Here is a 25,218-nt window from a genome sequence, read left to right on the forward strand (position 1 = left end):
ATGTCCACTACAGTCAAAATACAGAGCGGACAATGAATAAAATTCATTTTCCTCCTCTGTCCCCACATCATACTGGAGTGTAGTGTCTTAGTTACTGTTTCTTGATGTGGTGTCACAAGGGCTTCTTCCTAATGGATGGTGCCCCCTTTGGTGTCAGCCGTCACCTCCATAACATCTTCAGGCAGCCCTCCAAGGCCCGTGGATCCCTCCCCTGCGTGGAGGATCACAGCTCTTGCCCCTCTGCATTTCTCCTGCAGTGCCATTTCCCAATGACATCCGTGTGCTTCACACACATTCAACTCCTAAGGAACAGTTTTACCACTAGGGAGAGTATTTATGAGAACAAACGACAAACCCAGCAGGTAATTCAGAGGTACTGAGGTTTAATACTCAACTCAGCTTGACTTGCTTTAAAGCTGTTTTTACTCTTTTCCTTCATCCATCCCCAGATTTGCTTGTTCCACTTAAAATGTGTAAACCCCTTTGAGACCAGAGACCATATTTTGTAAAATGCTTTCAGAGTATGTATTTACCCGGCACCTGCTATGGTGCTGGGTACCGTGTAGATACTTACACATGTTCGTGGGTGAGAATAATTCCATAGGGTCACAGTGAGCAAATGCCCATTGTATAGCACTGTTGACAAAGTTCTATTCAAGAGTGTTTAAAAACATTATTTGGAGGGAGATGTGGCAAAGGGTATACGGCCTATTTAAAACGAAGTAGGTATTTATTCTTGTCCTTAAAAGGTAATTTTAAAGCAATCTGAAGCGAATTAAGTTTTACACCAGCTTCGGGCTTCAAGGGGAGTTAGAAAGGGCGGTTGCCAGGCAAATCTGATTGGAAAACACCAATCAGACCATGGGATCTGCACATCGCGTAATTGTAATTTTCCTATTCTTGCTCTTTTTTTCTGCTTTTGCTATGAGAAGAGCAAGCTAAAAAGGCTACAGGGACATTTATGCCAAGTCGCATTTGTCAAGTTGAAAGCTGTGTGGAGCAGAAAGGCAGTTCTCCCAGCTGCAAAGAAGATGCAAAGGAGCCGAGTGAGTAGGGAATCTGAGAGCTCACTAAAAGTGCTTAGAAGGCCAACACACTACAGCCATTTCTGTAAAAACTGGTAGGCGGGAACTTGAAATCCAGGGTGAAGCCTCCTTACAAATGCCAAAAACCACTAGAGTGCTTAGAGACCCGCAAAGCCACTCTTGCAAGGTGTGTCTGTCCTGCAAGTTTTCTGATTCCCCACAACGGTGCATTTGTGTTTAAGCAGTGTCTCATAACACCAGTAGGTACGGTGCCACGAAACCGTGAGACAGCAAACACTATTTTACTTCCTAATTATTTTAAGTATTTATTATTTTAAACCCTCTTTATCTGTGCTAGCAAATTAGTGACAAGATAATATTTATATCTATTTCGATAGTTGCATTTTATTAAAAAACATTAGTCGAGTGGGAGTATGTGTTCCTCTTTTTTTCCCCTTAGTTTATTTGTTCATGCACTCAATCGACATACATTCATCAGAGGTGGGGTGATGTTGTTAAAAGCTTTGGTGTTAGACAAATGCAGACTCCTACTTGTTATGACCTTGGGCAAGTCATTTAAGCTTTTGAGTCTCAGTTTGGCAGTAGTAAAACGGAAACAGTAATGCCTATTTCACAGGACTGCTGGAAGAATTAAAATAGAGTAACATAGGTATCACTTCCAGTCCTTTGATATTATTCCATCAATGTCAGATTACTCTGTGAAGTCAGATCCCTAGCTCTCCTTTCATAAATACAGTGTTCCTCCTCATATTTACCCTTCCTCTCTAGGAAAGGCCAAGTAGGTTGACACCCTCAGCCATAACCAAGCGCCCTTATTTACCTGGTTGCTTTAATTGAAATACCCAGTTGTTGAAGAAATCAACAGCTGCTGATGGGTGGCCTTGGAGATATAAACCTAGTATTGATACCTACCATTTTAATCACTGCTCTTCCTTGCTATATCGCCTTTGCTTCTACCTAATCAATCAAATGCCTAAGTTATTTCTCCTAGTTTTTTGGTTCCTGATGAAATAGAACTTTGCTTTAAATCAAACCTCAGCCTTAGGTTCATCAGTTTTCCTCCCAAATCTCTGCAGCCCAGTACTGCTCACAGAATTGCACTGGCCTCCCCTGGTATATTTCAGGACATATGCTCCATTTCAGCTGTCCCGGCTTTCTAAGTGTCTTCATTCCTTTTGTGGCTCTCAGATTTCCCAAAATCTCACACATTTTCATTATTCCAACCCTCACCATCCAACTTGCCATCTTGAAATAATCCACTGTCAAGCAGTCACTCACACATGGCTTCATCACCCAGCCATCCTCCCTCAGACCATCACTGGTACAGAATGTCTGACTCTGTCTACAGTGAATTACACTTTATGACTGCAGCCCAAAGTGGGGACGCAAACCACATGTGCTTTGAAAGAGCCTTTTAAAAGTAAGCCTTCCCATGTCTGAAATAGTATTTCTTATAACTTTTGTTTCAAGGCATGTAATCTTTGTTTTATTAAGTTTTTTATTCCAGACAGACTTTGAAACTCTTAAGAAGTTATCTTATCTGAAATATCTGTTCTTTAGATGATCATAAAATAACAGTTGTTACAAGACAGCCAAGATCTGAATATGGAGGGGAAAAAAAAATCTGGAATGCGAATGGCAGACCCCAGCTTGGGTACAGTGTCATCCAGAACTCATACTAACCTCTCTGGACCTCAGTTTCTTTATTTGACAGGTTGACATTATAATACTCTTCTTATCCTACAAAGTAGTTGTAAGGATCATGACATGTGAATTTATGTTTTTTGCAAAAGCATGGCATAGATAAATGCTAATTGTGATTGTTAATTTCGTCACTAAGAAATATGAACATTAAATTCTATAATTACTATCCCAGAATATATCCATTTCTTCTTATTATTTTTGCATATTTTCTTTAAAAGGGTGTTGGAGTCTAAGACCTGTATTTTCCACATTTTAGCATCTTTGATATTGGAATGTATCATATAATCTGTGGAGTGGCAGAGTTTCATTGGTGATGTTCATTTATTTCTTAGTGGTACAAAAAATATTGAGTTTGCATTGGTATCTTAGATTCAGTAAAATGTGATATTTGGCTCTTACAGGAAAGCTGAAGGAGGGGAAACTAAGAACATTTTGTCTACTCAAAATGGAAACTGTATTAACCAAGTGGGGATAGGGCCCCAAAACATCAGCAAACTGTTTTAGTCCTTCGGAAGAGAAGATATTACCTTGAATCATATCATCTTTAAAGGTTCCCTATGGGAAAGATTTTTAAAGGACCCCTAGCTCATTGTAGCTTTAGCTCACACATCTGCCAGGACTAATATCATCCTCTTTGAATTGAGTTTGGGGACCTTTCATGTTTTCCCTTTAGGGGAAAAAGAAATTGGGAGCACCAGAAGATAGCCCACTTTCAAAGATCCTAGATGAGAGATAAATACATTTTTGTGCCTGTGGGCCAATTTAGGAGAGCCAATTTCTTATTATAAAAGAGATATAGATATAGATATAAATGTAGATATAGATACAGATGTGAAATTTTTATATTTTTACATATAGTTACATATATATTCCATTTGCGTTTATATTCTTATTCTAGGATATTACTTTAATGACTAGAAGGATGTCAGCTAAAATGCCACTGCTTTTTAATCCCCAAGATATTTATGGCTTGCCATACTTAAAAAGTAGCCATGAAGAGAGAGATTTTTAACCTTTAGTCTCAGATTTTTATGGTGCTTTCAAGTTCACAAACTATATTCACACACATTATCCCTATTCATTATATATCTATTATCATCCCCATTTTACAGATGGAAGAACTGAATCAAGGAGGTGAAGTGACTTATCTAAGGTCACACGCAGTGAGGGAAAGCAAGCTGGTGTTAGAATTCATTCATTCATTCAGCATCACATTTACCCAGAAATATATTATGTTTCTGGCACTGTACTAGGCCCTAGAAATAGCGAGATAAACAATAAGAAATTGGCCCCCCTTTTCCAGCCTCCCCCCTCATCTCTGTAAGAAGAGCTGGACAGAGCAGAACCTTCATGCAGCCCAAAGCCCCCCTGACGCCCAGCTGCTGGCCTTGGCAGGCCTCATACATCTGGAATGCATAGGTGCAGGGTCAAGTTTTCTAAAAAAAATCTTCTCCAAATACAAAAATAGTCCCAACAGAAGTTTCTTTTTCCCCAAGATTTCTGCTTTGTGAACCAAACGAAGGCATTTGAGATTGGATCAGTGGGAAGCCAGGCAAGCTCCGTGTGGTCCAAGAAAGCAGGCAGCCCTCTCAGTCCTGCAGAACAGAGTCCCCAAGACAGAGAGCTGCGGAGTACTTCCTAACGCAGAACCCTCGCTTAAAAATGATGGGAATAGGCAGTATATTAGGAGTTTACATTTCTGCTTAATGTATTTCAATTATTTCTGCCCCCCATCACCAAAGGAAACTGAAAGCAGGCATCAAAGTCTCCTTGGGAAGCCAGTGTCATCCACCATAAGGAAGCATCCGTGTGCTTTTAACACGCCCAGTGCTGAGAGTAGTGCAGAACTCCCGTAAAACAGACCTCTACTGAGCACTTCCTGTGCGTTTGTGGGCATTACCTCATTTAATACACACGTAACTATGTGGGGTAGGAAACGGACAAGGAAACTGAGGCCCAGGGAAGTTAATTAACTTGCCCAAGAATGTACCTAGTTACTGATCCAGCAGGAACCCAAACCTGGGCGGTCTGGTTGCAGAGCCCGCACCTCTATCCCTTCGGCAGTGCTGCTTCCCTAATCTCAGTGAGCTTACGAAAGAAATTGGAAAGACGACACAAAGACACAAAACAAGCAGTGTATATAAATGCCCTTGTATGGTTATGCAAGTTAAGTACTCAGAAGGAACATGTGGATCAGGTTTGGGGCCACATAATCTCCATTACAACTATACAACTCTTTGTAACTGGAAACCAGCCATAGTCATAACACTTAATGAATGGACGTGACTGGGTGCCAATAAAACTTGATTTACAAATACAGATGGCAGGCTGGATTTTGTCTGTGAGCTGTAGTTTGCCGACCCCTTATGTAGAGGACACATGCTATAAATTTCATAAAGGAGATCAATTTAGGCTGGAGCAGCTGGAGGGAGCTTTGGGATAGCCAAGTTCAGCCTTGAAGGAAGATCTGAGATGAGCTCACAAGACCCTTTGTGACCTGGCCCTGCCCCCCGGCCTCTCCTCACATCACTTCCCTCTTGCTCAGTACTTTCCAGCCACGCTGCCATGTTTGTTCCTAGGCTTTGATTACCCCAAGCTTACTCTTATTCTAGAGACTTCACACTGGCTGATCCTTCTGCCTGGAAGCTCTTCCCCTACTCTCCTCAAGGCTAGTTCCTTTGGTCACCAGATCTCCTCTGTGATATTACCTCTTCCTGGTGGCTTCTCTGAGGAACAAGTCAAAGCAGCACTCACCTCCCCCTCCTCGCCCTAGCCACTTTGTCACATTACCCTGTCTTATCTTCCTAATGGCTTTTGTGATTCCTGGAATCATCTTGTTCATTTATGGATGTGCTTGTCTGTTACCCATTTCTTCCTGCTATCCTTCTAGAATGTACGCTCCATAGAATGGGATCGATGTTTGTGCTGTTCCTAGCTCCGAGACCATGGCTGAAAAGTAAACAAGAAAAAAAATACCTACAGAAGTGAAGAAAGGGAGGGAGCCAAGGAGGAAGGTGGGAGGGGACAATAGAAAATGTAAGCATGCCCCATTAGGTGGTGTTTAATTTTCTCTTGTTCTGTGACTGAATAGACCATAGCCATCTGTAGAATAGGCCTGTCATTCAGCGCCTGTGTCACTATTTCAATTAAGAAAACATCCTCATCCTGTAACTAGAAGATGATAGCACTTGGTTATGGTCATTCCTCGGTCAGAGGTAGGTCTTCTTTACTTCTGAACAATGACATGTGGTTTAAGTTTTAAACTGGCTATACCTGAAATAGAAGAGTGTGCTCTAATCCTTATTTTGTCTTATCAGAAATAAAGCTCTCCATTAGAGCTTTAAGGCTTGAACATAAACAAAATGCTTAAAAAGCAAATAATCTTTTTCTCCAACCCATAACTATTGTTAAACCTAAATTTTTTTTTTTGAGGAAGATTAGCCCTGAGCTAACAACCACTGCCAATCCTCCTCTTTTTGCTGAGGAAGATTGGCCCTGAGCTAACATCCGTGCCTGTCTTCCTCTACTTTATATGTGGGATGTCTGCCACAGCATGGCTTGATAAGCAGTGCGTAGGTCTGCGCCTGGGATCCAAACTGGTGAACCAGGGCCGCCAAAGCAGAGCACGCGAACTTAACCGCTACACGGCCAGGCCTGCCCCAACCCTAACTTTTTTTAGATTGATTTTATTATTGTTTCTTTAACATTTTGGAGATCCAACCACCCCAAAGCTGGTGCAGGCAAGCAGGACATCTGGCTAGCCTGTCATCAGCAAGTGCCAGAGCTGCTCTTCTATCTGCTCCAGCTTCGTTTCCTTTGTCAAGACTTCCATTCCCTTAAACTGCCAGGACCACTAGTAGTGAAGGCCTTCTCAGGCAGCCATTTTTCCTTTGGATTTCTCTACATCTTTTCTGTCTGTGCAACTGTTGCAGAAAGACACAGCACCCTTTGACTAGATCACAATAGTAGCTGCAGCCACATGATGCTCCTACTTTCCAATCAAATGGGAGTAACGTTTCATGCTGTGCGTCAGTACAAACTCGTATGCTTTCTTTGAAAACTATGTACCCAACCACTGTCTCCCCTTTTGCTTTAGAGTTTAAGAAACTCAGAATAGAAATTGTGGCTCAATGATAGCAACTTTGCTGGCCCTTAGAGTTCAGCAATAATATTTTTCTTCTCCAAGGTCTTGATTTTCTGTTTCTTTACATTTTTCCAAGAACTGATTTCAGTATTATTTTATATGTATTATTTTATATGTAATCTTGTTGTAGGCTGCCTTTAGGTGTATGAAAAATGTATTAATTTTTAAATTCTGTTCCAATGTAGGTCACTTCTCTAAACATCTTAGCTGCTATCATTTGAAAAACATGTTTAATTGAAATGTATACAAGTTATATACTTCCCAGCTGGTTCCCTTAGCAACAGTTGCAGCCTTTTTCTAGCACAAGCCCAAGTTTCTACCATAAAGTAACTGTGAAAAAAACACCTAACCAGAAATTTGGCATATTTTGTTTCATAAGCGATTTGAGCTCATAAGTTTGTCATTAGTCTCTGACATGTTCCAGAGAGCAATGCTTATGAACTGTGCATCAGTCCTGAGAAGTAGCAAGTGTTATATGCGTCATCTATGACCCTCAGCTGTACCAACTTAATTTATAAAATGTGATTGCTAAGCCAATAATAAGGTCCTGAACATGATCATATGATTGCAGTGAGTCACCTGCCAATTGAAGGAAAACAACGCTGTTCTCAACATTTATAATTTCCCTAAAAAAATCTCTCTTGTTGCTATGGTGATTTTGATGCTTTTTAGCTACAAAAGTAAAAATTCTACATTGTTACTACCATAATTAATAAATGGCAAACCGATCAGATGTGATGGATTACGAAGGTGTCATGGGACTATAATTGTTCAGTTCTGCAGGTGCCACAGATCATAGTCTAGAAAGAGAGACAGCATCAGATAGTGGTCAACAGCAAAGCCCCAGGAGCTGCCAGGTGGGAATTCTGCCCTTCATAGCTGGGACTTTGGGCGAGTTACACAACCTCAGTTTCCTCATTTTTAAAATGGGGATAATAAAACTACCCCTCAACCATGTGGATCAAATGAGTTAACATTTATACAACATTTAGAACAGTGCCCGCACATAGGAAGCACGATTTAAGAATTTGTTCAATAAAATAAATAAGCTGCACAGTGAAGCTTAATCAAACTTTATTAGTACTTTTCAAAATTTCCACCTACAAACTGCTGTTTTCAGGTCCATGAATGGCAGCATCTCTTTGGTCGAATGTTTCTAGATAGAAGCTTTCAAATTATATAGATAAATTCATAATTTAAAGAGGAAACAATAGTGCTGTTTTTTGTGGAATAGCTATTCTCACTTCAGAGAACCTATAATGTGTGGAAATCTATGTCTTATTTGTGTATGTGTCATTGTGGACAATTTTCTTAACACTTTAGATTTAAAATTCATATATTATTAATTATAAAACTTAGTTTAGTAAATTCCAATCTTTGGAGTTAGACCAAAATGCTTTAACTCCCAGTGCTATGTGTTGTTTTACTAGCTATGCGTTCTTTGGCAAATTTCTTAAGCTCTCTGTCCTGCCTGAGAAATACAGAAAAAATGCATGGAGTTGTTGTGTTGATGAAATAAGATCCTATAAGTAAATTGCTTACATAGTCCAATGTTAATAATGAAACGTTGTATTTTTTAATGGCTAATCAGTAAATAGCATGAAGATATTAAATACCTTTTTACCTTCTCATTACAAACCTGGCCCGTCCCAGGGAGCCCTGCCTGAATGATCCTTCCCCATCACCATTACTCATACCTCCTGTTTCTTGTGTCTCGGTAGTGCACATTCCATTTACGGCACCACATCTAAAACTTTCTAACATGTTGATTTGGAACTATCGCCAAATGTATTCATGTTTTGTCTTCTCATCTCTGTTATAAGCATATTGAGGGCAAGAACCAGTCTCCCCCTTTTTTATCTCTTTTAGTTAAGCCCTGTGCACCTTTCTGTGCACCGTAGACTGTTTGTTACTTCTTAGTGGATAAAAAGAGTGGTCATGATGCATTTCTTTTACCAAATGGAGGAGGAATGAGACCCCAGGTTGAGTCCATGTTGAAGTGGAATATCTAAGAGGAACTGAAGAGAAAGTCAAAGAAGCCCCGTAACACCTAGTGTAGTGCCCTGCTGAACTCAAAGGAAATGACTGTAGAAAGGAAAAAAGAGCGATGTACTGAGAACGTTATCTTGTGTGGTACCACAATTAGGGACATAGAGGAGGATCCAGCAAAGCAAGAGGAGAAGACCGATTCAGATAAGTACTGGTTATTACTAGGTAAGTAGAGTACCCAGAAAGCCAAAAGGGAGAAACTCTTAAGAGGTGGTGTGTATGTGTGTGTAGGCCAAGACAAATTAAAATTAAGAAAATGCCACTGGATTTCATGAGAAACCTAGACCATTGGAAACCTTTAAAGAGTGCTATAAGCAGATCTACAGAGGCTGAATCCAAATTAAGAAGGATTCAGAAAGAATAGGTGATTGGGAAGTGAATGCAGCTGGTATAGACTACTGGTTTAGGAAGGAGATTGGATATGAGATGGCAGAGATGGAAGGTTCAGGAAAAGTGTAGATCAAGTAGAAACATTCTTGGATTTTAAATGACAATTGAAAACAAATAATTGAAAAGCTCAAATAAAACTGGTCTCCTTTCCAATGGCATTTTTATGCCTGACTCAATTCAGCCTGAGAAAACTGAGACGTATAAGTCAATCAGAGCCAATGGTTTTAATTTTTCCTAACATACAGGTTATTTTAAAGATTAAGGCATGGGGGCCGGCCCCATGGCTGAGTGCTTAAGTTCGTGCACTCCGCTTCTGTGGCATCCCACATGCCACAACTAGAAGGACCCACAACTAGAAATACACAACTATGTACCGTGGAGTTTTTGGAGAAAAAGGAAAAATAACATCTTTAAAGATTAAGGCATGAATTTGCATGTATTTAAAATATTTTTAAACTGATTATAGTAAAACACTATTGTTGAAAAGTTAATGTCTATAGTTTTAGATAATTATCTGTATTACCATATCCAGGGTCATACCAAAAAAAAAGAAAAGAAAAGAAAAATGTAGGATTTTTATTTAAAAAATGAATTATGTTTTATATCTGAATAGGTTCCCCAAGATGAATGGACAGGCTATACCCCTCGAGGTAAAGATGATGAAATTCCATGCCGAAGAATGCGGAGTGGCAGCTATATCAAGGCCATGGGAGATGAAGACAGTGGGGACTCAGACACAAGTCCCAAGCCTTCTCCCAAAGTTGCTGCACGAAGAGAAAGCTATCTCAAGGCTACTCAACCATCCCTTACAGAACTCACCACACTCAAGTAAGTGTTTCCAACACTATAATTCTGGTAATCCAGCTCCTTGTATCTCACCTAGGATCAGAGTGTGTGATTCCTAGTGTAAGTGGGACAGAAAACATCCTACAGATGGAGCAGTGTGATGCATGGGATGGTCTATTGAGTTTTACATCGAGTCTGACTTGCGTATCCCAGTGCCTTCAAAGACATGGGCATCCAAGTGTACTCTGCATAGATCGTAAACTGAACCCCAACCCACAAGAAGAAGAGTTTGAAACAATCTAGAATGGCTTCTGAAAAGAATTAAGATTTCTGGTCAATGAGAAGATCTATATGTCCCAACACTTGGACATTTGTTCAAGCACTAAATCTGCAGGGCAACTCTTCCTTAAAAGACCCTTGAACTTTTCAGATAATCAAGTAACACAATAGAACAGATTATCTTGGAGAAGTTTGTAGAATGTGACTATGCTTAAAAATCGGGTGCTGGGCCAGCCTGGTGGTGTCACAGTTAAGTTCGTATGCTGTGCTTTGGCAGCCCAGGGTTCCCCAGTTTGGATCCCAGGTGCGGGCCTATGCACCGCTCATTAAGCCATGCTGTGGCAGGCATCCCACATATACAGTAGAGGAAGATGGGCATGGATGTTAGCTCAGGGCTTATCTTCCTCAGCAAAATAAGGAGGATTGGCAGCAGATATTAGCTCAGGTCTAATCTTCCTGAAAAGAAAAAAAAAGGGTGCTATGTGAAGATTCTTGATATGTTTTTAAATTTAGACACTCAATACATATTATAATTTGTAAGACCTCAAAAATGGTTTTTTATTTTGAAAACTATGGTTATGAGTAGTGTTTACCTTCATTTATGCTGTTCCTAAACACAGAACAGCATCACAAAAGAAACTACTGAAATTGATTATTTTAAGCAAGGCCCGATTTAATTTTTAACATTCTTTATAGAGGGTAAATCAGAGCCTTGGAACGTATTATCATGTTATCATCATTTGGACCTGAAAACTATATTATGGATAATTCGTGATTTTAAGTGCCTTTGATTCTATATTTTGAGGAAATATATATTACTATTCATGCATTTATATCACATTACAAAATAAAATATTAACAAATATTAACAAATATAAATAAAATATAAACCAAAAAAGACCAAAGCAGTCAGGTCAAGAAAAACAAACTAGATTGTTAGCCTACAACACTGCAAAAGCAGCTGACTAGTCTATGCTGGGGATTCATTTGAATAACAAAGTACATTATATTTTAAAGAAGCAGACAGGGAGAGTCCCCTCATGAATTTTTTTTTTCAAAGGGTCATGTGGAACCATTCTGGATCATTTCCAAAAAAAGATTAATACCAATGACATTAGTAACCCAACCCAAGATAAAAAGCTCTTCTTGCTCTCTTTCGGCTTCCAGTTGTCCTTCCTGTTTGCCTTTAATGGCATGTATTCGTTTCCTAGTGCCACCACGAAGAAATGTCATGAACTGGGCAGCTTGAAACAACAGAAATTTATTCTCTCACAATTCTGGAAGCTAGAAATCTGAAATCAAGGGGTTGGCATGGTCGTGCTCCTTCTGAAACCTGTAGAGAATATCCTGGCTTCTGGTGTGGCCTGCAATCCTCGGCATGCCTTGCTTGCAGCTGCAGCACTTCCATCTTTGCCTTTGTTGACAAAGGACACGGCCTTCTCCTGTCTCTGTCTTCACATGGTTCTCTTCTTAGGACCCCAGTCATACTGGATTAGGACCCTCCCTAGTGGCCTCATCTTAGCTTAATTAAATCTGCAAGGACACTATTTGCAAATAAGGTCATGCTCACAGGTACTGAAGTTAGGACTTCAACATATCTATGTGGGGGACACAAAACAAGGTAAAAGTTGATCATGGAAATGAAAAATAGAAATAGGTCTTCATTGCACTTCAGCACACCTCACAGAGGCTCAGAAAATTAAATATACCTAGTCTGAAAAGAACTGGATGTGTCACAAAGGCAATGTAATAACTGGATATGTAATAAAGGGCCAAGGTGGTATGAAATGAGGGTGGCCAAGGACCCTTTTGGCAGCTATCTTCTGTGGATTTTAAAATATCTCTCTACTAAAGACAATAGTAGGTAGTCATGGCATTAATTGATATCTTCCAAGAGATGCAAAAGAGGGAATGCTTTGGGCAAGAAAGTCACTTGAACCTTCAAGATATAATTTTTCTCATAGTAAACCAAGTGGTATGATTCTGCAACATGCAGAGCCCCTCTCACCTCCTTAGTATCCTGTTAGTTTATCCGTCAGAATGCAATTGTACATCAGCTGAATGACGCTTTGGGTCTTGGATGATGAGATAGAGAGATTGCTGCTGCTCACATCCTCAGGGATGAGAACAGAAATGAAGAGCCCTAAGGAGACGAGGAGAGTGTCTGAGGAGGCTGAGGACAGGGTGAGTGCAGAAATCTACATTCACAGTTGTGCCTTTGGGCTGCTGTTGTCATAGCTTCAAGACTGTGAGAAATCTGCTCTGAAGTCATGGGAACTCTTTCATTTGCCTTCTATAAAATACTATCTTCCCTTAATGCCCTGGACCCTATTTTTACAACCATCATCTATTTCTGTGACTGCTCAGAAGTTTTAAGAGCAGAAAGAGGCAAATGCACAGAAAGTGGCTAAGCTGATGGTAGAGAGGTTTACGTCAGACAGTAAAATCAGTCATTGAGATGAGTTGAGTTGAGTTAGTGACTACTGCTATTTTCTTCCCCCAAATGTATGGAAATTCAAAGTGGTAGTCTATTTACTAGGAGACCCCTAGTAAATTGAAAAACATTGTCTTTACTCAGGATGGAATTTCACCAAACCATCTCCATTGCCCTCTATTTTTTAGCAGGCAAGACAACATCTGACCATTGTTCAAACACGCCTTTCCTCTCTGTGCTACCATCCCATTCCCCAGACTTATTTCTCATAGTTCACTTTGTCTCCATTCATTTCTCCCTCCCCTGCTTTAGGACTTCCATTTCTCATTACAGTCTACATGAAGCTTCCATCCTCCTCTACGACATAGGATTATTAGTGATTACTAGTTTAATGGTATTTAAAGAGGTACACAAAGAGAAAAGGGAAATATACTATGGAGGCAAAAATTCATATATGACACGACTCATAATCAATGCAGTCTTTTATTCCTTGATGATGTTTTGACTGGAGATCAGTATTTTTCTAGAAGATTGAAGCACTCTGTCTCTCATGAGAAAAAAGATCCCCATATCCTGGAATTCTAGTTCCCCAAAAAAGAAAACTGTATTTTTGTTCCTACTTCTTTGACATTTAAGTCAATTTTTTTTCCTCCTTCCTCCTCAGCAATTCACAGGTTTAAGGATGAATCATAGCCATGAACTAAGATAACTAAAATTAGCCAAGTGAGATTGGGGCGACATTTTGTTTGAGGTTTTCAACTCCCATTTTCTCTCAGAAATATTGGAGAGAAGGTACTCCTACACTTTCCTACATTGTTTTTCTTTTCCCTTTTCTATTTTCCAAAGGCATCTGGAGGGTTTATTTCTGAGGCTGGTTTTCATCAGCTTCTTAATGTCCGTGATTGTGTCTTCTGATGTATAAGGCCTAAGATCGGTTGAACATCCTGGAGTCAGGAGGAATCTTGAGAGAGTAAACTCCATCTTTGGGCTGCAAAACTCCTGTAGCTACTCTCTGAGGACCAATATTTCTCTCATTTCTTTCTCTTCTTCCACAACTATTAACCAATCCCTTCACCTCACCACTCTAGCTCTCCCTTCTTCCTTTGCTAATGACTAACAATGAACTCGAAATGGTATATCACCTGAGAATGTTAGTATTTTCAAAAATAACTTCTGAATGTTTAATAGTAAATTCTCAGGCAAGGAGGGGAGAGGTTTGGGGGCTAGAATTCCCTCAAAGCATGTCATCACAGCTTGGCTCTGATGAAGCACTTAAGCCTTTTACTTGGATTGGCTACAATATGCTATTTATTCTGGAACTGATACTCTTGCCTGCTACCATGATTAGTTAAAACCCTGTCCAAATCCCATCTTGGACTTTTTTTTTCAATATACTATAAAAAGAACTTTTTAAAAATAACATGAAGTGAACTGTCATTTAAAAGATTCTAAAATTAAATTCAAATGTCCATTAATTCAAATGCCTAAACAAATAATGCTTTAAAATTTCTTCATACTTATTTATCCCTTCATCCAAGGACTAAGAAAAATCTTCTCCTGGAAGAACAAGCCTCTAACATTACAGATTTCTCATCTCCCCTGAAATTGGTGAGAAGGGCCCCAGTCTTCTGTGCCTGTTTGGCTCTGGAGAGGACCAAGCAGAGCTCCTGGCAATTTTGATGAAGTATCTAACAAGAGGCTTCAGGAAGGTTTATTTTCAGTCCTAAATGCCTTGGAGAAAAATAGTTTTTCGTCTTCAGGCTAGTTAATTCTGTTAATCTTCATTCTTTCTCTAATGCTGAAACTTTTTTTTTTTTAAATAAATTGGTGAAATACTAAATAGCTATGTGGCTTTTGGCAACTGGATTAATGTCTCTGAACCTCTCCCTCCCACCCACCCCACAATTAAATGAGAGGCTTGGGATGTTAGCAAGGATGACACCAGTAGATGACTCCCATCACAACTGCCCCACCACCCCTCCAACCCCCGCACCCGCACCTTGTGGCAGACAGCATTAGCCGATCCCAGCTTTAATGGATTCCAGCACCCTTCCCACTGAGGCTGGGAACTCCTCTCAACACACTGCTCTAGCCACCAGTTCACCATTTAGAGACAAAAGGACATCGTAGCCGTAAACAAAATGATTTGAGAAGAGATAGATAGGGTGTTCTCCTTCAACTTTAATTCTGGAAATTTTAAATGAACCAGTTTTACATCAGGAACCCAAAACTGTAGCCTCCTGTTGGAGTCTCTGTTTTTTGGTTATCTTTGTATAGGTTTCTTTCTCCCCTTTTTCTCTCTAGACACACTGTGTCCTCTGCCGGTTCCTCATATTCCACACGCCCCTCCTACCCACCTACAGTTCCTCATGTTCCTTCCCCTCCCAGAAAAAGGAGGGGGAGGATATGAAGATGGGAGCATTGCGATCTTGTTTCCTAAGGATGTGAACCATATTTAAGAACATAGCATAATATATACCATCCCATCTTTGTCCTAAATGGTATGAAATGTCTCTGTTTTCCTTTGTTGTCTGCTTTCTGCAAAACCTTTGCTATTTCTCTCCTACCTGTTCCTCAGTGTAATTGTAACATATAACACAAATCCTCCTTTCAATGGGACAGAGAACAGAATAACAACCTGACAATACAAAATTGTGAATTTACCTCCTCAGTGATAAACTCAGGATAGTTTCCTACCTGTCCTTGACGATAACACTTTCTTCTGTTATCCTGTATCCTCCCAACTTTCCCCCACTTCCAAAATAAGAAATGGAAAAAGTTTAAAAGAGGGGAACTCATTCACTTGCTCATAGCCAAATTACCAACATACCTTTCAACTCCCTGCTAGAAATAAGCCTGGTTAAAAAACAAAACAAACAAAAGCTTGTATAAGAAATCGTCTATTATATTCAGCCTGCATCACCATACCCCGCTTAAAAAATTGGTCCCTCTTTGCGGTCTGAATACTCTGCTCTAAAGGAGATGGGCACCTGTGAGTATTGTAGTCTGTACCATGTCCTGGTCTCTTGCTATGTAATTGCTCTTTTTTTTTTTTTTTTAAAGATTTTATTTTTTTTCCTTTTTCTCCCCAAAGCCCCCAGTACATAGTTGTATATTCTTCGTTGTGGGTCGTTCTAGTTGTGGCATGTGGGACGCTGCCTCAGCGTGGTTTGATGAGCAGTGCCATGTCCGCGCCCAGGATTCGAACCAACGAAACACTGGGCCGCCTGCAGCGGAGCGCGCGAACTTAACCACTCGGCCACGGGGCCAGCCCCTATAATTGCTCTTTAGAAAAGCCTGGTTTGGAAGGAAACCTGTGGAGACTGGGCTGTCCCTACAATGATCATGACCTCAGAGAGGAAAAATTACTTGTGCATCTTTGAGGGAGGTGAAAGAATGAAAGGAATTTCAGATGCTTTTTAGAAAGAAAGAGAGTTTAAAACATAGGAGCGAGATTTAAGTTTTAATGAGGTTCTAAGTGCCTGACTGAGTGCAAAGGGCTTTATATTCCTTTTTTTTTTTTTTTTTTTCATTTAATCACCACAACTCTATACATGAGATTTTCCCCACTTTACAAATGAGGAATCTATGTCTTAGGGAGGTTAAATAGCTTGTCCAAGGTTACATGTCAACTAACTGTCAGAGCTAAGATTTGAGCCCAGGTGTTAAAAGCAGAAAGAACAAAAAGCTGGGTAGAATGCCAGACTTACCAAGCCTGCAGAGATGAGCTGGGTAAAAGAATGTTCAAAATGGAAGAAAAAGGAAGATCAACTGGGTATGGACAGCTGAGAAGCAGTGCTGAGGAAAAAGAGACATTCAAAAACATTCATTCTGAGAACACAGTAGATTTGAGGGGGATGTCAGAGGCTGCAGTGAAGTCCGTTCTGACCAGAAGTGTAAGCAGGCAGACTTGCAGCCGAAATCGGAAGGACCTTGACTCAGGATTGCCTGTGGTGAAGGGAGGAAGGACAAAATGACCAAAGGATCAGGCATAAAGGAGGCATTGGCTGACGGGGGTCAGAGGGAAAAGAGATGGCCTGCGTCCAGCAATGTCAGGACTGCGCTAATAGCAAATCCAGTACCTGGACCTGTTCTGTGGCTGTACAGTGTATAATCGGCATTCTTCACGTGACCTGGCTGTACATGGCTGTGTAAACAAAGCCCTAAAGACAGTAGAGGATATGAGCAGGGGAAGACCCCAGAAGAGGGTTCTGGAAATGAAGATTTGCCACTCCCTTTAGGTAGTATTGATCAAAAATGTTACCCACCGTCCTGCCAGGAAGACTGCTGTTCGCAAAGAGCCTTAAAATTCCTTTACTTTGCCTGTCTGCTAGCTACCATTCCCTCAATGTAATATTGATGTTCCCTATTAAAGTGCAGACAACCAGGTAAAAGAGAACACCCTAACTGCAATCAGAAATTGTATTCACGTAATCACTCCCTCATTCATTCATGTAACAAACATTTATTCAATACCTTTAATATTGAAGTACTGTAGGAGTCATTTATACCTTGGTTTCAATAAATTTATTAAATGCTTTACTAAAATCTGGTTAGGGTCAAGCAGGAGTAAGTATTTATTTATTTATTTATTATAGTATTTAGATATACTTGAATCTAAAAATGGCAAAAGCAGGCACTATAGAGAGGAAAGAAACTAAAACTCAGAGGCTGGTGGTATTAAAATTGATCATTTTGTTCAGAATTTTTTTCTGGTCAGAAAAATCCACTTTACCTGGCATGGGCAGGGCTTTTTTATTATTATTACAGGTTACTAGTTTGTCAGCATAGTTCCAGTTATTAGCTTTGCTTTCATTTTATATCATTAAGGAAATCGTCCTCAGGCACCTCAGATGGCAGCACACTATGCCGGAATGAAAAAAGCTACTTTAAAAGGAAGTCTAAGCAGACGTATAAGGAGCTGCCTCTAATCCTTTTTGGAAGCAGGCTGGGTGTAAGTACTAAATAAATGGTACCTTTACAGAGGATGCGTGTGGAATAGCAAAACCATCGACATTCCTATGTAGAAAACAGTACGAAATGAGATCAAAACTGCAGCCCAAAGAATTTAGCTGAGCTGCAAGGAGGAACTTCTAACAGCAAAGTTATTAATTATTGGATAAATTAATTTGGGGATTTTGAGAGACACTTCCAGGCATCTTTTAAAACAATCTGAACTATATTTCCTTGAGACTGTTGATAATTCTGCTTGGAGACTTGGGTGGAATGGACAAAATATCTGTATGAGATTTTTCCGGCCTGTGGAGTCTGAGACTTCAGCGTGAGACCAGCACCATCTTCTTATCGTGTACACTGATCCTATATTTTTAAGCTAAGCATGCACGAAGATGAGATTTCAAGGCACTCAGTTCACTACTCCCTAAGTGCATCCCTTTTCTTCCTGACCCTTCCATTTCTGTCACCTGAATTACCATTCTCCTAAATTGAGTCTTGAAACATTGTGGCTAGCCTCTCACATCTTCAAGCTTTGGGGCTTCAGTCATCTCTCTTGAATGACTGCAGTGGACCAATCTGCCTTGTTGCCACTATTCTCTCTCTGCAGCAGCCCCTTCTATGGACTTTCTACGAGGTTGCTGGGAAATCATCTCTGAATCCCATTTTGTCTATGCACGTAGCCCTCAAGAGCATTCAGAGTTTCAATAAGACTCCATCCCCCTTTGAGATCTTATTTCCTGCTCTTCCCTTACAAGTATTCTTGGCTTCGATCAAATGGAGCTACTAATTGTTCTTAGGATCTATTTTGCTAGCTTCAGTTCCATGCTAGTCAAGATAGGCTAGATTATGCTGGAAGTAAAAAACAACCCCCAAATCAGAGAGGCTTCTAACAGCAAAAATTTATTTCTTGCTCATGCTACCCTTCCATCTTGGGTCAGTAGGGAACTTTGCTTGCCATGGTCACCCAGGACCAAGTTGTGGATACGCTACATCAACAAAGGCTCCCAAAGTTACCAAGGCAGGGCAAGAGCACAGCGTCTTAATGTTTCTACTTGCAAGTAGGACAGGTCGCCTCCATTCCCCTTTCTTGGGCAAAAGCTAGTAACATGGCAATGTCTGCCTTCAAAGAAGGCAGAGAAGGTAATCTTACCATGTGCCCAGGACATGGATACACAAAACAATATTTGTCAAGCAGCATTAATAACAATCAAAGTCTATCCTTCTGGACACCAAATATTTGGCTCACTGCCTTTCTTGCAAGCAAAATATATTCATGCCCCACCATCACCATCAAGGGGAGAAAACCCAAAAGCCCTGTCCTGCCCCTATCTTAGCCATATAGCCTCAAAATTTATGGTCTGTGGGTGATGTGTGATAGTCTGTACATCAGGGAATGATACACTGTAATATCTACATCTGGTCCAGATGTGGTTTTCTGCGTCTGGAGACCTGCAGACTCAAAAAGACAAACTATTTGCCTCCCACACACCCAAGATAGAATGGCAGAACAAGGACAAAACATCCACAATAAATACTCCCTTTCAAAAGGAAGCAGGTGGGAGATAACAGTAGTCATTAGTCCAGAACTAATCCCACTGGGTAAGATGTCCAGGCTCCAGGGTTGGGGAATGTTTCTGATTAGGCTGCAATTCTGCTCCCTGAGACCAACTTCCGCATTCATTGTTCTCCATGTCTCCTGGCTCCCTGCTCTGGGAGAGTCTTCCATTTCTTTTATCTTCCTTGACCGTATCCAAAGCACACATCAGGGAAGGTGTACTCCTTGGAGCCCAAAAGACATTTTAGGACTCCTCTCATTACTGTGTCTTTTAATTTAGGCTTGTGCTTCTTTGGGTAGTGTAGCTTGCTCAAGACTATAGTCAACTTCCTATCTATTGGTTCCAAGAAGTACTATGTAATGATCATCACACACACAGAACCCTTCTAGATATAATGATCATTTTTGCTCTATTTGTTTGCCTTCCCACCCTCATGCCTCTATTTCAGATACTCTCAGCTTATCAACTTACTAGCTGCTTTTCTCTGAATCATTTTGTCTAATCAAAAAGATTTACTTAATTGTGTCTTCATTCTAAATCATCTCACTCCATTCAGAGGTTTGAACAATGGGGTGGCCATATCCTTTAGTTGAACCTTGTCACAAGGGGTAGTTCTCACCATGTCTTCATCACTCAAAGGCCTTCTCAGATTTACCTTTTACCACTGGGTTGAAATCCGTTGCTTCTTCCAGTCCCACAAGTCACAAATGTCTAGCCTCTCCTTATTCCCTTTCATTACTGCTTGCAATCTAACCAGTTCTTTTCTGAGTTTATTTCAAACTGCGCAACACCTTGCTGAAGGCTGCCAACAGCACCCAACACATGCTATTAACATTGTGTTTTGCAACTACTTCTCCTAGAGTTAAGAAATTATTTGTTACATGATCTACTTTCCAAGTGTTGTAGACAGCAGTTTAACAAATGATTCACCAATGCATAACATGGATCAGAATGTTTCCAGCCTCTGATAACAATTACCTTGCTGCCTGCTACCAAATCCTGAAATTACAGCCACATATTTTAAGGTATTTTGTTGTTGTTACATGAGTAGCCCAGTTCTGGTATGAATTTATGTACTAGCTAGGATAGGCTAGGTTATGTTTTGTTAATAAACAACCCTAAATCTCACAAGTTTATTTCTTGTTCACAATATGTGTCCATCATGTGTTGGCAGGAAGCTCTGTTCATTCTATTCACTCAGATAACCAAAAAGACAGAAGGTGTATCTTATTAGGTATTTCCATGGTCATTGAATCAGAGAAAGGGACTGTGGTGAATTGGGCAGTGTTTCCTGGAAGTGATACCCATCACTTTGCTCACATTTCATTGCTAAAGCCATCTACATGCCCACACTAATTTCAGAGAGGCAGAGGGGTAAAATACTACTGTGTTCCCAGAAAATGAAAAGCCGGGTATATTTGGTGAACAGCAGTAATGGTACCTCAAGGCTTTTGTTTATACTGTTCCCTATCCTATACCCCAGGAATGCCATCTCCTCTTCATTTATTGATTCAAAAAGAGACTTACGATAGCATGGTACTCAAGAGCGCAGGTTCTGAGGTGAGGTTATCTGGGTTCAAAATCATAGCTCAGTCACTTCTAGATGTGTTACTGTGGGAAAATCATTTAACAAAACATTCTGTGTCTTAATTTCCTCATTAGTTATACAGGAACGATAATATTTCCTACCTCAAGAGTAATTGTGAAGATTCAATAAGGTAACATTTGCAAAACACTTAGAATAGTGCCTAACACATGGTCAATGCTCCAACCATGTTAGCTGTTACCATCATTATTATCATTGTTGGCTATATTCTATGTGCCAAACATGGGGATATATTAGTAGTGAGGATTCCTAGTATAATAGACCTTACAGTCTAATGGAGGAGAGGAGTAGAAGAAAGTCTCCATTCTTTTCAGTCTTTCTCTCAAATTTAACCTCTCCCTATTGGCTGTTATTCCTTCCTCCAAAGAGCTCCCAAAGCACTGTGTTGAAACATTTCTCAAGGTAGTGATAGCCTTCTTACTGTTCTGTTTTCTCTATCCCCCATGTGAAAGGGGGTTTAAATGCTATCTGAAGTAATGTTTGTGAAGCACTTGGCGCAGCCCCAAGGCGGTGCTGAATGAATGCCAGCTCACCATTGCACAGTCCCCATGTGCCTGAGGTGCCTTGATCAGCAGCTTGAACCCGTAGTTGTTGAGTTGAATTGTCATCTAACACCTGCCCGGCACCCTTTGGCTGTGTGTGTACTTGCTTAGACTCTTTACCCTCCCTCTGCCTCTGAATCTGTGCTTCTCTGAAAAGCTCCCTGTTCCTTCTCATTCCTGCTTAGCAGTGCCAGCCCACCTGGAGGCTTGGAGCTCAGTCTGGCAGGTACACATTAGCATGTTAAAAATATCTATGCAGCCGTCCCTAGTACTGTCATCCACTCTGAACATTAGCATATTTCCCTCAGTTTATCTGGGGAATCCCTGTTCTTTCTAATTACGTGTGGAGGAGGAGAGTGGCTATATGAAACCAGCGTTAACTAGTCCTTTTAGAATTGGGGAAGGGTCCTCTTCAAGGATCACATTAACTACTTGGCACTCTTCCAAACTTCTTTGTGAACCCAAATAAACCAGTGAGGAGGAAATATATTTAATCATCTATCCTGATAACTGGTAATATTTAATTTGCTTCCAAACCTATTTTTCAAGAGAAATAATTATAAATAACAGTTTATAAGGTGTTTTCAGAACATCTTATTTGATCCTGCCAGTGGTATCAGAAGGAATTTAGAATTGATTTTAACCAATACTTTACAGATAAACCAAGAGTTTCACATGGTTATGAGCATCTTGAGTTACAGCCGGGTTTGGTCCTGGGTCTTAAGCTCCAGCTCTCTGCTTTCCACTCTTTCTTCCTCCCACTGCCTCATGGAACTCTGAGGACTTTTCCCCGAACAAGACTGTCATCACCATCTGGACATTGTTCCTGACTTCTGGCTCAGAAACTTCTTTTAGTTCTTTGGACCACTGCTTCTTCCCAGAAAAAGCAGAGCTGAGAGCTCCAGGCATAGATCCAGGTTACCAACTGCATGTGAAATTGCCACCACCTCGGTAGCATCATCCCTGTGCCAGATTTCAAGAGAAATGGACACTCTTAGGCACAGGCACTGAGAAGATTGGACTGATCTTAGAGCTCATGTCTGGAGAGTGTGGGATTAAAAAACCAAGATAGGACCACCATCTCTGGTTGTCTCCCTTGTTCCCTTTCACTCAGTGAAGAAAGCTTGTGTTGGAGTTTTAGAGTGAGAAAAGCTAGATTAGAATAGTTGGCCATGTCTATCCAGCCTGAGACTGTGCTCTTCTTCATTGAAAGGAACCACTGAGCGATGTTGGGCTGGGTCCATCAGCTGATGAGAGCCAATGGTGTGCATCTCTTCCCAACTTCACACTGGTTTTGTCACCCTAGTAGTTGGATACTGACCATGATGGGAATATCTACACGACAGAAATCAATAAACTACAAATGAGAGCTGTTTCTTCCCAGAGAGACAGTTTTCAAACATTTACCTGTGTACCATTGCACATTATCTTCATGTAGTCTTTCTTTGGGGATAAGATGAAACAAAAATCTTAGAATCAAACCTGGAAGGAACCTTAGAGATGATCCCAACCCTGTTATATTACAAACGGGGAGGTGGAGGCCTAGAAAAGAGCAATGACTTGTTTAAACTATTCAGCAAGTCTTAGGACCCAGGCCTTCTCAGTCTCAATCATGAATTCCTTCCAGAGAAATCAGAGTTTTCAGGCTGCTACCTTCCCTGAGGGCAACAAGAGAAATATATGGCTTTGTCTCTACTGCACATATATGACTAAGTGCCACCAACAGGGATGAAAACAATTTTGTATAATTATTTGTAAGTTTGAAAATTACATTATGTATGTTAAATTACATTATGTATGTTACTGCAGACTAAAAGTGCTGTAATTGTTCAGAAAGTAGAAAAGTTATTACGAAGTGGAGCTAGGAAGGGATGGCTTCATCAAAGGAAAAGGATTCGACCTGGAATTTGAATAATTACTCAGAGGCCACAGGCTGGGGAGAGGAAAAGTATCTGAATATGAAGAAACCAAGCTGAATGATGCACAAGAAGGAGTATTTAAAAATGGGAAACTATGTTTGGAAAGATAGTGAAGACTGTTATAAGCAAGATCCTTAAATATCCAGAGAATTCGTTTTATTTTACTCTGGTTAGTGATAAGGAATCGTTGATGACAGAGAAGCGGAATGAAGTGATGGAAGTGTTGTTTTAGAAAGCTGGCCTGCATGGTGTGGAGTGAAAAAGCCAATCACAAGACAGCTCTTCTCTTATTTCGATGGAAGTGTATTCTCTATTCTTTACATGGGTATCTATGTCGAGAAGGGTGTTTTCTAACATCTCATAGTCATTCTCTCTTTAGGGAGGCTTTATGGTTGATTTTTGCTTTCTTTTCAGTGCTTTTCTTTTTTTATTGTTTTGTTTGTTAGAGTATAACTAATTTTAACCAAAATAAGTCATCTGGAAGAATAATAATGACAAACACCATGAAGCACTCCCTATATGTCAGTACCTATAATAATTCCAATGGTACCTATAAGACAGGAATTATTATTTTCCTGAATTATACTTTGAGAAAACTGGGACTCAGGAGGTTAATTGACTTGCCAAAGGTCACAGAGCTAGAAGTGCCCCAGCCAGGATGTGAATCCAGAGCCCCTACCTTTAACCACTCTACTGTACTGCCCCTGGATGGGATAGAGAGATGCACTGGAGGCAGAGAGTTTGAAATCAAGTAAATGAGCTGAGTGAAAGTTACACTGATCTGCACATGAAACGCTAGAAGCATAGACTAGGGTGATACCAGAAAGGGCTGGGTGCAGAGTTACACAGATACATAAAGATACCAAACATCAAAAGTCAACCAAGAATGAGTCAGATCCCTTCTTGTAGTTTTCTCTTGTTTGTGGTGGTGATATCTTCCACCACAACAAGCGCCAGACCTACACATGTCTCTTTTCTGTTTAGGAACAATGGGAAGATTTCCTTTTCTATTATGTTAACAATCAACAATAATACTCATAAAAATTTCAACAGCACCAGAGTATTTTAGTAATATGTAAAAGTATTCCTCCCCTATCCAATCCCTTTTTACTCCTCTTTAGAGGTAAGAATTTTAACCATTTCTTGTGCATATTTTCAGAAATGTTCTATACATATATGTGTATATATTTGTACACATATACACTTTTTTCACATATAGTTCTATAATTTGTTCTTTTCACTTAAAATTATATCTTAAGCATTGTTTGATATAAGTGCATGTAGATTAACTTTTTTAAAAATTCTATCTAACAACTGCAAAGTATTCCATTGGGTGTTCAGTGATTTGTATAATCACTTCCCTCTTTGAATGGGGAATATTCTTCACGCAAAGTTATAGAAGGTGAAAAGGCTTAGTTATAAGAAAAAGAGATATTTACAACCTATCAAAATAGTCATTAAACTATAAATCTAGGGTAAGAGTGCAAGAATGAGCTAAGAATTTTAAGGTAATTTCAATAAATGTGAAGACTTAGGATCTCAAAACACTTGATCATTTGAAGAGAATGAAAATGAGGCAAAAAGCATAATATAAAGTGAAATATGTTCCCAGCCACCAAAATCAAAAATATAATCATAAAACGTGCCTTTCAATTCTTTGCAAGTAGGACTGGGTTCTATAAGAGGATGGTTGAATATAAAAAATCTACCATTGATAAAAAACAACCCAGAGGCCATTGTAAAATTAAGTGGACTTTTTGTTTTTTGGGTTTTTTAACTTATGGTCATGGTGATATTTGATCAACCA

At 40.0% G+C, this 25,218-nt stretch overlaps 1 protein-coding gene across 21 annotated transcripts in view; it reads left to right on the forward strand.

Annotated features, from left to right (window-relative positions):
* Positions 1-25,218, forward strand: part of DLGAP1 (DLG associated protein 1) — an 843,533-nt gene that overhangs the window by 576,533 nt on the left and 241,782 nt on the right. For 15 of the 21 annotated variants that reach the window (XM_070513311.1, XM_070513314.1, XM_070513313.1 and 12 more), the window contains one exon: positions 9,947-10,161. In XM_070513311.1, coding sequence (XP_070369412.1) covers positions 9,947-10,161 — 215 coding nt within the window. Of the gene's footprint in view, positions 1-932; positions 1,047-9,946; positions 10,162-25,218 lie in introns of those variants that run through there. The other 6 variants (XM_070513329.1, XM_070513331.1, XM_070513330.1 and 3 more) reach the window with 2 other exon arrangements.

This window comes from Equus asinus, chromosome 7, assembly GCF_041296235.1.
Source record: "Equus asinus isolate D_3611 breed Donkey chromosome 7, EquAss-T2T_v2, whole genome shotgun sequence".
NCBI classification, from domain to species: domain Eukaryota; kingdom Metazoa; phylum Chordata; class Mammalia; order Perissodactyla; family Equidae; genus Equus; species Equus asinus.